This window comes from Mandrillus leucophaeus, unplaced genomic scaffold, assembly GCF_000951045.1.
Source record: "Mandrillus leucophaeus isolate KB7577 unplaced genomic scaffold, Mleu.le_1.0 Scaffold40, whole genome shotgun sequence".
In the NCBI taxonomy this organism is placed as follows: Eukaryota; Metazoa; Chordata; class Mammalia; order Primates; family Cercopithecidae; genus Mandrillus; species Mandrillus leucophaeus.
Genome location: NW_012104254.1, coordinates 7,648,871 through 7,662,092, shown reverse-complemented (window position 1 = coordinate 7,662,092; position 13,222 = coordinate 7,648,871). Strand labels below are relative to the sequence as shown.

At 37.6% G+C, this 13,222-nt stretch overlaps 1 protein-coding gene across 1 annotated transcript in view; it reads left to right on the top strand.

Annotated features, from left to right (window-relative positions):
• LOC105548074 (cytochrome b ascorbate-dependent protein 3) overlaps positions 1-8,371 on the top strand; it is a 37,759-nt gene extending 29,388 nt beyond the window's left edge. Inside the window, exons 2-3 of the mRNA XM_011991931.1 lie at positions 3,541-3,695; positions 4,772-8,371. Coding sequence (XP_011847321.1) covers positions 3,541-3,695; positions 4,772-4,897 — 281 coding nt within the window. The 3' untranslated portion in view covers positions 4,898-8,371. The remainder of the gene's footprint in view (positions 1-3,540; positions 3,696-4,771) is intronic.
• The last annotated feature ends 4,851 nt before the right edge of the window (positions 8,372-13,222 follow it).

The following is a 13,222-nucleotide window of genomic DNA, read 5'->3' as shown; positions in this document are numbered from 1 at the left end:
GTAGAGATGGGGTTTCACCATGTTGGCCAGGCTAGTCTTGAACTCCTGACCTCAGTTGATCCGCAAGCCTCGGCCTCCCAAAGTGCTAGGATTACAGGTGTGAGCCACCACGCCTAGCGACTGCAAATGTTTTCTAAACATTCTTTACATTTGTTTCTATTATAACTGTTTTCCCCTAAGGAGGCACCAAAATTGCAGAATTCGCAGAATAAAATAATAAGAAATCAACATTTCCTATGCTGGATATAACTTTTAATCTGGATTCTCTAAAAACCAACTTATACTCTGCTCTATATCTTAATATGTAAAATCAAGAAATATCAGGCTGGGCACACTGACTCAGGCCTGTAATTCGAGCATTTTCAAAGGCCGAGGTGGGAAGATCATTTGAGCTCAGAAGTTCAAGACCAGACTTGGCAACATAGGGAGACTCTGTCTCCACAAATAAAAGAAAGAAAAAGAGAGAGAGAGAGCGAGAGAGAGAGAGAGCTCGATCTAACAATTAGCAATAAAGAGAATACCTATTTAAAAATCTGGGTCTTGGCTGGGCATAGTGCACTGCTCACTCCTGTGATCCCAGCACTTTGAAAAGCTGAGACCAGTGGATCGCTTGAGCCCAGGAGTTTGAGATCAGCTTGGGCAACATGGCGGAACCCCATCTCTAAAACAAAAACACAAAAATTAGCTGGGCAGGGTGGTGCACGCCTGTTGTCCTGGCTGCTTGGGATGATGAGGTGCACAGATCCCTTGAGACCAGGAGGCAGAGGTTACAGTAAGCTGAGATTATGCCACTCCTGCCTGGGCAACAGAGACAGACCCTGATCTCAAAAAAATAAATAAATAAAAATCTCTGGAGTTAATTAAAATGGTTCCCAGAGGAATATAGGCTTAAATGCTTTTATTACATTTTTTGGAAAGAAAACTTAAAATATATAAGCTATTCACTTAGTTAACTATAAGGGAACAGCAAAATACACCAGGAAAAGAGAGAAAACAGAAAGAATCTTAGGAATGAAAATAGGAGAGCAGGAATGAGAAATGTATGTTTTTGTGGGTAAGCCACAGAAAAGATATGATGATTTATGGAGATATATTTGTGCTAAATCCCTGAGCCCCATTTTCTTTCCCTTTCTTTTCTTTTTTCTTTCTTAGACAGGGTCTATCTCTGTCACCCAGGCTGGAGTGCAGTGGCACAATCTCAGCTCACTGCAACCTCCATCTCCAAGACTCAAGCAATCCTCCTGCCTCAGCCTCCAGAGTAGCTGGGACCACAGGCATGCACCACCACGCCCAGCTAATTTTTTGTAGAGACGGGGTTTTGCCATGTTACCCGGGCTAGTCTTGAACTCCTGGACTCAAATGATCTTCCCACCTTGGTCTCCCAAAGTGCTGGGATTACAGGCATGAGGCACCGCACTTGGACCCCATTTTCATACAGAAAGCACAACATGGACATCAGGAAGCTTGCTCTTTGATACTAATAGAATCACTGAAGTTCACTGAAGATTTAGGAATATTCTGAACCACCAAGAGGGAACCCTCTGAACCATTTCTAATATATTCAGGCATTTTGGGTATTAACTAAATAATAAAATATGCAAACCAACCTATCAAATGCATTTGTTATTACTTTTTTTAATGTAAATTACAGAATTTATTGTATTAGGATATACTTCAGAAAACAAAAGTTAATCTTGGCTATTCTTGGCCCTTTGATCTATGTAAATTTTAGAATCAATGCATCAAATTCCACCAAAAAATCTATTAGGATTTTACTTAATCTATAGATGAATTTGAGAACTGACATCTGTATAATACAAGTCATCCAACTAATTATCATGAGCCTGTTTTTTTTTTAGCCTTCTCCAAAATATTGCAAAGCTTTATATTTTCTTTGTAGAGTTGTTGTCTCCAACTTATTGCTAGCTCCTTGCTATTAAAAATGGTATCATTAAAAATTAATTCACTTGTTGCCTCTTTACAAAAAGTGCAACTGATCTCAAGTATAAATTTATACCTAGCAAACTTGATAAACTTATGTTAGTAATTAATCTCAAGATTCTTTTGGATTGTTTTATAATCTTATGTGATTAATAAGTTTTGTTTCTTTTTCTATCATCATATTTCTTTTTCTTGCCTAATTCAGTAGCTGAGGCTTTCAGAAAAATGCTGAATAGGAATAGGTGATAAGGGATGTAAGACAAATCCCTTCTGCATCCGAGTCATGTCTTGGAAGAGAGCTAATCTGAAATGCCTATAGAGCATAAGCAGACTGTGTGTGAGCAAGAAATATACTTTTATATGTTAAGCTCTTGAAAATGGAGCCTGTTAGTTCCTATACCATGTTCTGTCCTAATATAATCAGATTAAAATAATTATCTTCTATTCCTAGTTTGTTAAAACATCTCATCTCGTACATGACAGTTGAATCCTACCAATGTTTTTCACCATCTGTTCTGATGATTATATGATTTTTCCTCTGCAGTCTGTTAAAGTGACAAATCATACAAATTGTTTTGTTATTAGTTTCCATTTATTACTATTTTGTATTACACATGAGCTGATTCTCAGTGTGAATTAGTGCGTTGGACTCCTCCCCCTGCCCCCCTTCTTCTAGTATCTCCCCATTAGCCCTTGGATCTCAATCAAGAAAGTTGACTGAACAGTGATGTTACTGCTTTCTCCCCACTCTCCTCTCTTTTCATAATTGTTTTGCTAGGATGGTAGATCCTAAATAGGCATCTGGAAAAAAAAAAGTTCCTTTAAACTCAGTAATTCAGTAGCCACTAAGTCATCTTTATCTTGTTGAAGAGAGGATACTTGATGGGCAAAGGTGTGGGGTGACAAAACCATGAAAACATAACAGACTTCAGTTTATATAGGAACCTTGCTGTCTTCTCTGCAAAGATGTATCCCACTAGCGATTTAATTATCAAGGAAATGAAGAAAACTTTTCTGCAGAATTCATTTCTTTCTCATAAAACAAAGGTCAACTTCTTTCCACATAGCTTTTTAGGTTGAACTCACTAAATTCTGTGTCCTCATGTACTTGGTTTTAGTGATTTAAAAAATCTGTTCCTTCCCTTCCTATTTAGCAACCTTAGGAGATTAGTAAAAACAAACCAATAAGTACCAGAAAGTTCACTATAGTCGGATTAAGGATAGCAAAAACCAAACAGAAACATCCATACAGAGAACTGTATAAATAAATTGTTATACCTTAGGATATTAGCCATTAAAAGGAATAAATTAGATAAATGTATAGATATCAAAAAGATTTCCAAGACATTCTGTTAAGGGAAAAAAGCAAGATGCGGAACAATATGTATAGGGATAGTAAATTTTCTGGAAGGATCCATGAGAAGGTGATAAAAGGGGTTACATTGGGTAGTGGAACTGGAGTGAGAAAACCTCACTTTCTACCCTTTGGTTCTATATGAAAGGTTTTCTCATATTACACATGTTGTTTTTTAAATAATAATTTAAAATTCGTTTAAAACTTAAAATTAAATGATAACCTTTGCACTTTTTGGTATTTAGCTTCTTTCAGGTTTTTTAATCTTTCTGCTTCCATGGGCTCCGCTTTCTCTCCGAGCATTTCTCATGCCCATACATGTTTATTCTGGACTTGTCATCTTTGGAACAGTGATTGCAACAGCACTTATGGGAGTGACAGAGAAACTAATTTTTTCCCTGTAAGTTGCATAGTCTTCTTAATTGTAATACTTAAGCCATAAAATGTTAAAGACTTGTTCACTGGGAAAATGTAACAAAATTTTTTAGATATTAAAATTAAAAAAATATTTTAAAGAATCTGTTATATCATATAGGTAATATGATATTACTAAAAGTTTAGAAGGACCAAAAAGTCTGACAAATTGTACTACTCTTACAAAACAACTACTGAAGTTATACATTCCCTTTCAATCTTGTTGATATTCATGTTTTTATATTAATTGTAATTATAGTGTACATACATTTTTGTTTCATCCTTTTTTAAAATTTTAAGTGATACTGGTGGAGGGTGTCCAGGTTTTTGGCGTTTTGAACAAAGAAGTGGACAAAACACATAAACAAAGCAAGTAAAGAATGAAGCAACAAAAGCAGAGAGTTACTGAAAATGAAAATATACTCCACAGGGTGTGAGTGGCCTGAGCAGCCACTCAAGGGCCCTGATACAGAATATTCTTGGGTCCAAATAGCCCCTAGAGGTTTCCCATTGGCCACTTGGTGTTCACCCCATGTAAATGAAGTGGTGGCCCGCAGTCAGTTTCATTGGTTGCAGAAAGCAACCAGTTAGAGGCTGAAGTTGAGTTACAAAGTTACATTCCTATGCAAATGTCTGATTGGTTATAGAAAGCAACCAATCAGAGATACTTTCAATTTTCCATCTGCCATGCAGAAAAGCGGGGTTTGCAAAGGGAGTAGCATCCGGTCGTTTTGCTGCTTAGATGTGGAAAGTTGGGGTTTTCCTTTTGGTTTAGTTCTAGGAAGTCTGTGTGAATTGACTCGAGGTTGCCGCCTCCAGACCCTACCTGCCTCAAAACAAGTGTTACAGATCCTATATTATTTTCGTATTTATTATTTTTAAATCAATTTCATTATATATTCCTGAGTGAATTGTAGTATAATTTATATTTCTCCTTAATAGCAAGCTTTGAGACTTTACATTGAAACTGTACTAGTGTGCATTTGAGCAGATAAATTCAAGACTGTTTTGCATGTTGCTGTATCATCCTGTTAGTAATTGGATACATCTTTTATTTCATAGGAGAAATCCTGCATACAGTACCTTCCCACCAGAAGGTGTTTTCGTAAATACGCTTGGCCTTCTGATCCTGGTGTTCGGGGCCCTCATTTTTTGGATAGTCACCAGACCGCAATGGAAACGTCCTAAGGAGCCAAATTCTACCATTCTTCAGCCAGATGGAGGCACTGAACAGGGAGCAAGAGGTTCCATGCCAGCCTACGCTGGCAACAACATGGACAAATCAGATTCAGAGTTAAACAATGAAGTAGCAGCAAGGAAAAGAAACTTAGCCCTTGATGAGGCTGGGCAGAGATCTACCATGTAAAATGCTGTAGAGATAGAGCCATATAACTTCACGTTTCAAAACTAGCTCTACAGTTTAGCTTCTCCTATTAGCCATATGATTATTGGGCTATGTAGTATCAATATTTACTTTAATCACAAAGGATGATTTCTTGAAATAATTTGTATTGATTGAGGCCTGTGAACTGACCTGAACTGGAAAGGATGTGATTAATATAAATAATAGCAGATACAAATTGTGGTTACGTTACCTTTATCTTGTTGAGGACCACAGCGTTAGCACGGTGCCTTGTGCAGAATAGATGCTCAATATGTGTTTACTAGTGGTTAATTGGATAAACTGGCAGCATCCCTGGCCTGTTGTCATGCAGTCATTTCCTGTTAATTCTGGGAGCCAATGATTTCACAACTCAAGGAAAGCAGTCCTAAAGGTTTAAAATCAGATCATGAATATCTGGGACAGGGTTTAGATCATGACGCTACACAGATACCATGATGAGAGTATATAAAAAAAATTTAGGAGAGCACCTGGTTCCTTTCTCCCCATGCCTGCCTTCTGCTCCCTCCCCAGCTGGTTTGGGCTCAAATTGTTCCTGGAGACAAGGGTTTATGTTAGGGTATTGATAGATTAGAGCAGGTGGTTGAAGAGATCTTCTCTGGTCAGACTTAGAAGAATTTCCAAAACTGAGCTTAGCCCCAAGACTTCCCTAGGGTTGGTGTACTTTATGATCCAGATGCTAAACCTCTTAGAATGCAAATATGCTTCAACACTTAAGTAGCATACACTGCCCTACAAACCTCAAAGAGCACTTTTTCCCAAGTTCTTCTTTTTATTTTTGAAAGTACTCACACGGCACTTACTATGCTCCAAACACTCCTCTAAGCACTTTACAAATATTAACTAATTCAGTCCCTAGACAGACAGGATGAAGTAGGTATTGTTACCGTTCCCATTTTACAGGTGAGAGATTTGAAGGCTGGGGAGGCTAGTAACTCACCCCAAGGTCACACGGCTCATACATGGTGGGACTGAGACTCAACTGCAGGCAGCCTGGCACCTCAGTCTGGATTCTAACCATTTCACTGTGCTATTTTTGTCTTGTACTACTTTGACCTACCCCTGAATAAACCTCAATTGCTGGAGTAGGGTGGAGTTAAGGGGATGCGTTTTACCTTTTGCTGTCTGCTGAGGCAGATTCCCCAGATAACCAAGGAAAAGGGGCCACCCATACCTGGAAATAGGCCATAGGGCCCCTGCCACTGCCAACAAGCTATGGCCTACCTTGATTCTTGTTTGATCTTAAAATTGTGTCTTGGTAACACAAAGATTTGGACAAGCACATCTGTGGCTTTCAAGTTAATTAATTGCAATTTTTTTTTTCTTCAGGATTTTAGTTGCTGAACAACTTTCAGTTTGGAGCTAAAAGAGACCTATCTCATGGTCTGCCCTTCCCTGGGGCAATAGCTAGGGTCTTTCCTGATTTTTATGGAATTTTAGGGGATATTTTGAGCTTTGGGTCCTCAGTAGTGAATTGAGACTTGGAGGTGACTTTTCATTCATGGAGTATCATCTCTGTCTGGGCTCTGGGCTGACAAATTAAAACCTAGAGTAGTGCTTATGCTGAAATGATACTTTTCATTTTTTGGTTGATTGTTTTGCCTTCCCTTCAATTTTAAACTGAAGCATTTTAATGTGGGTAGAAACTCTACACCAAATACACTAAACATTTTGGTGCTTAGTGGATTTCTTTTTAGGTAACTGGTAATTACTTCCAAAGACTGAATACAAGCCACACTCCACCATATCCCTTAAACTTCATGAAAAACCATTCAAGATCCCCTTGCTGCAACACTGTTCTCTTCTTCTCTACTAAATTCTATTTCCAAAATTGGTAATAGAGCCAGAAGGATCCCCAGTACCCAGCCATCTGCTTGGCACAAAGTGGTAGCACAATTAAATTCAGTATGGGTAGAGCATGATACAGTCTTGGTGCCATAGAAGGAGTAGTTGCATAGTCACACATCATTTGATAAGTTGGATGTTGCATTACATAGAGGTACCAAAATTCCAGGGTTTTTGGAGGAAGGGATTAGATAGTGACTAAGCTGCCAGAATTGAGGCAGCCATTCCTTTTTATATAGGCTAAGAAACAGGTTATCAGTGAAAAGTTAATTATGGCTTTGGCACTAGAATAGCTCTGTTGCAAAATATTTAAGCACCCCTCATCTCAGCCCTTTATTTTATCTTTCATGTGGGCTAATGTGAGGATAATCTTATAGATATTATAGGAATTTCTTTTCTTTCTATCTTTATGAAAACAATGCATATAAAATATATCTAGAAAACCTTTCTGTTTGAGACTCTTCTTTAATGGGCTTTTGATTCTAATGATAATTGTACCTTTATCTTTCAAAAGCTGATATTTCCTACCTAAGCATCTCCCCAGAAAAATATCTCATTAAAAATCCCACAAATAATAGGGAGAAGAAAGCCTTAGGTATCAATTCCAAAACAGTGATTGAAATTTCTCAAAATAATTATGACTTCTGTCATCTCCAGATATAGTCTGGCTTGGTTTACCCCATAATCTAATTTCAGAAAGGAAAGCTTTATTTTAACACTCATCTGAATCAACATTAAAGCCTTTTCTCTCAAAGTGCTTATTAAGAAACTCAAATGAATATACTTTTTGAATTAATGTCATCAAAAGTGTACGGCTTCCTGTGCTGCTTGTGTCAAATGGAACCTGCCCTCTAAAGCACTTTCTTTCCTTTACTTGCATGGTTTCATGTAAGCTGTGCTGTTTAGAAACAACATCTCAGACTTTACAAATAAATGACAAAGAAGGCAGTTGCACTTTTTAAGGGATACTCACAAGCGGTTTCTGTGTTCTAAAAGACAAAATACAGAGTGTGTGTCATTTTTAATTAGATTCTTTCCCCTGCTGAGTTGGAAATTCCAGTGCAGCACTGATTGACCACAGTTGCCAATCTAAAAGCACAAAGAAGTAAAGCTTTATGCTATTTTTATTCAATATGATAGAAAATTTATCTTGGTATGTCCTTTTTTAGATAACTCCAGCAGAAAACTGTAACTGCTATGTCTTCAGGAAAATGTAGAAGAAAGAAAATTATTATTCTTTAATTCCTACGAGGTACTTGAAAACCTTAAGTGGAAAAGATTTCTATCTTTTTATCTTAGTGCATTTATGGAAAAATATTAACTGTCCTGAATATTTTATAATTTTATAGGAAAAATATGCATCTATTTTTTCTTGACTTCTTTTTATATAGTAATAAAAGTTATTTTGGAAGCTCTTTGTGTGCTATCTATTTGTCCGGGGTAGCAGGGGTAGGCATTGTTGTGAAAGTTTCTTTAACATGGCTTTTGGTCTGTTTGTTTTTCAGCAGAGGTAGTCTTTTTTCAGTTTCTTGATTATGTTAACTGAAAAACTTACTCTGTAATATATAATACATATTTTATAATATTATTTAATATTAATATTAAATAGTTATATATAATATTCAATATTTTATATAGATAAAATTTTTCACAGTAAAGAATTTAATTAATGCAAAGCAGCCAAGCAGAAGGACTGCAGTTATCGCTCAAATCGCTCTTCCTGAAGGCCCAGAGGTTATGGTTTTCCAATGATAGTTTGGTGGGCAGGGAACAAGGGAATGGATGCTGCTGATTGGTTGGGGATGCAATCATAGGTGTGTAGAAAATGATCCTCATGCAGAGTCCCCCTCTGGAGGGGGGCCACAGGACCAATTAAGTCATGAGTCACAAGTCCGGGTGGGGTCAGCTCTTCGCTACCTGACCAATCTTAGGTTCTACAATAGTGATGTTATCTATAGGAGCAACTGGGGAAGTCACAAATTTTGTGACCTCTGGCCACCTGATTCCTGAGCAGTAAGAGATTAGAGAAACTGATGCAGGGCAGGGGACCCCCAACGTAGAGCTTAGCCGGTGTAGGTTTCTGGCTTTGCCCAGGAAAGAATTCAAGGGCAAGCCAGAGGGGGAAGAAAACAGCTTTACTGAAGAGGCAGTGTTACTGCACCGTGACTGATCCTGTGGAGCAGTGCTGCCCCCTAGGCAGAGAGTAGCCTGTAAAATATTTTAAAGAGGTTTATTCTGAGCCAACACAAGTGACAATGACCTGGGGAACACAGTCTCAAGAGATCCTGAGAAAGTGTGACCCAGCAGTCGGAATTACAGTTTGGTTTTATATATTTTAGGGAGGCAGAAGTTATAGGGAAAGGCATAAATCAATGTATGGAAGGTATGCATTGGTTTGCCCCAAAAAGGTGGGATAACTTGAAACAGAAGCTTAGTTTATAGGTAGATTCACAGACTCTTTAATTTGCAATTGGTTAAAGGAATAGAGCTCTGTCTGAAAATTTGAAGTTGGCTGGGTGCAATGTCTCATGCCTGTAATCCTAGTACTTTGGGAGGCCGAGGTGTGAAGATCACTCGAGCCCAGGAGTTTAAGACCAGCTTGGGAAACAAAGTAAGACCCTATCTCTGAAAAAAAAAAGAAAAATTAAGTTATCTAGGTGTGGTGGCATGTGCCTGTTGTTCCAGCTACTCAGGAGGCTGGAGGCTGGGATGGGAGGATCACTTAAGCCCAGGAAGTCAAGGCTGCAGTGAGCCATGATCATGCCACTGCACTCCAGCCTAAGTGACAGAGCAAGACCCTGTCTCAAAAAAAAAAAAAAAAAAAAAAGAGTCAACAGAAAGGAATATTTTAAGATAAGGAGCTCCATTAACCAATAATACACTGAATCGGGGTGAAATGTAAGGGTGTGTGACTTAACCCTTATCTGATATGACCTTAAGTCCTGTATATAATTTGGTATTTTATTGGCATAAAGAGTCCATTTTGTTAGTCGTGTGATCTCTATTTTAACATTAATGCTGGTCTGTTGTACCTAACTCCAAAAGGGAGGGGCTATCATGAAGGGTGTCTGACCTCCCTTCTGATTGTAGCTGGGAATGCAGTTTTTAAGACTTTTTTGGGGTCCTTTTGGCCAAAAGGGAGTCTAGTCAGTGGGGGATGAGGAGTGGGGTTAAGACTTTATTTTTAGTTTACAATAGAAAATGCTGTCCGATTTTTCATTAAAATGTGTATTGGTACCACGCCTTTTACATTGCTACAAGTATCAGAGGACTGTTTGAAAATCGTCATGGTGTTCTCTTCCATACAAGATCTGAATTGGAGCCACATTCTGTAGTGTAGAAAAGGTGCCAGAGATGTAGGCAGCCCACACAGATGCAGTTTCAGTTGGAAAATCATGAAAGAAGAGTCTATTAAAGCTGTCAGTTTTAATAGACTCTGTGTTTATAGTACATAAATTATAATGGTACATAATTTATAATAGGTGAACTGGTTTTTTTTTTCCAAATAAGAAAGAAGTTTCATTAGCATTCAAGTAGTACCAAAACTCATCCACTCTTAATATGGTCACTCATTTAGCTCTTTTTCACTTACTTTTTGTTTCCATGGTATTTTATGTCATGTTGCTATAGTAACACCATAGTACTACATGTCCTATTATCCCATACAGCTATAATATTATGTATGCATTGAATTTTTATAAGTTACATCATATTTTGTCACTAACATATTAATTTCAGAAGAATTGTATTTCATTTCAGATATCTTAATTGGCAAGTACTTTCAACACTTACGACTCTATGGCTCAAGCAGATTACCATACAATTTTACATATATAAGTTCATTTAATTTAATTTACAGTTGCACTACATAACTGCTACCCTATAGTCTATTCTTAATAATTTGTTATTTTTGTTTATTCACATTTCTAGTTATCTATCCATCTCTTTATTCAAATATTTCCTCTTAAAATTTTTTTTTTAGATTCTCTTCCTTATCATCTTAAATTTCTGACACATTTCAAAATATTGCAACATCAGTAAATTGGTGTGGCTGGCTATTCTTGGTTTGTTTACTATCATAGAAGGAAAACATTCAACATTTTATCACTAAATATGTCATTATGGCCTTCATCGGGTTGGGGACTTTTAATTTGCTGAGTTTTAAATTTTTAATCATGAATGGATGTTAAATTGTATAAAATTAGTTTATTTATTTATTTGTTTTTTGAGACAGAATCTCACTCTGTCACCCAGGCTAGAGTGCAGTGGCATGATCGCCGCTCACTGCAACCTCTGCCTCCTGGGTTCAAGCCATTCTCCCACCTCAGCCTCCCAGGTAACTGGGATTACAGGCACATGCCACCACGCTGGGCTAATCTTTGTATTTTTAGTAGAGATGGGTTTCACAATGTTGGCCAGGCTGATCTTGAACTCCTGAGCTGAACTGATCCACCTGCCTTGGCCTCCCAAAATGCTGGAATTACAGGCATGAGCCACCAAGCCCAGCCACTTCAGGTAGTTTTTTAAAAAAATGTTTTGCCCAGAATTTTTAGCTGTTATCTGTGGGAAGCTTGTACCAATAGAAGCTAATGCCTCCATTACTGGAAGCCAGAACTTTGTAACACTTTTAATTGCTAATATGTAATGTGATTTTCCAAGATAGGGAATATAATATGCAGTATTTATAGTTATGATATTTTCCTTACTTACTTGATCAAGGAGTTTTTGTTTTTGTCTTTAATGGAACAGCTACAGAATTACTACTTTGCTCTGTTTTGGGAAAAGTTGGTCAAAGAACAGCTTTACTCAAGATGCCCTTACAACTGTTTGCCAAGTTACAGACTTTGCTTTTTATCCACTTAAATTTAATGTTTGCCTAATTAAGTGCTGTGGAAATCATAGCTGCTTTAAATACCTTGCAATTAAAGGCAAGAGTCTGACCCTCATTGTAAGGTAAGTATGGTAAGAGTATATTAAGTACTTGTGATCTCCACTTAAAAACGTTAAGCATTGAGGTTTGGGTTATTGGATGAGAGAAAAATTCTGCATGTAAGATTGTCTTCTGGCAGCTTGACACTGAGATGGAAATACGGACAAAACAAATTCATGCAAAAAATAGATACATGAAGCAAAAAGCATCATGTAAAGGCAAAGGCATTTTTTGCATCTACTACTGACCAGTTCAGTCTTTTGTTCCAAGTGAGCAAGCTGTTCATTTTTTCCCAACTTTCTATTTTTAAATTTGAAACTGTAGAACAATTGAAAAATGGTATAATAAAGACACATACTGTCTAATATATTTAACAATTATTTACATTTTGCATTTGCTACATTTGATTTCTCTTTCTTTCCATCTCTTCCTTCCCACACAGTTTTTAAGGTAAGTTGCAGACATGATAAGATATCTTCTAGGAATAAATTAATTGCATTATATCATCTAGTATCCACTTAAGGAAAGCATATAGATCTTGTCCCAGATGATGTCCTCTTTAGTACGGAAATTATGTTCCCTTTCAGAAAAGAAGGGTGAAATAAAAGAGGAAAGCCAAGGGGACAAAAGAAAGAAAAGATTATGCGAAGTTAATAATGGTCATTAGTTCATAAAGTACATGTGGTACGTGAAGCACTATTGTACAGGATACTACAGTATTCTAGTACACTATTAATATAGTCTATGGGAATAGCAAATTATTCTAAGTAGTGGTTCTCTGCCAGGCTTAAGATTTCTGCCTTGTAATAGCTACAATATAGTCAGGATCTAGTAAAACATACTCAAATATCCTACCCAACTTTCTCCACCTTGCGAAATTCAGCATCTCCTCTAAAACTCAGATTTTAGAGCTTCTCGGCTCCTGCTTCATCTCCTTTGCCCCTGCTCCCACCACGCCACAGTCTGGGTGGAGTGTTTCTCCTCAGAGCATTCAAAGAACTTGGTTCCTGCTTCGAGCCCATCTTATCACATTGTATTTATGGCTCATTGCTTCTCCTCCATTGATTTCTACAAGTACTGGCGAGTTGGGATTTGTGATAGGGCCAGACAGGTATTTGTTGAATGTTTATGGAAGGTTAATCAAAAAGATAAGCAGACTGTCATAGCAAGAGAATTGGGAAGTAGGGGGAAAAGAGAGAGTAGCTTTGGATGGTGGAACCAGTGAGAGCTCTGCAACTGGATGGTAAGAACTGTGGGATTCGCTCTGGGCTGAATTTAATCTCCCTTCCTGGATCACTGACATTTTTTCTTAATGTCTTCCCTCCTTAGTTTCTCA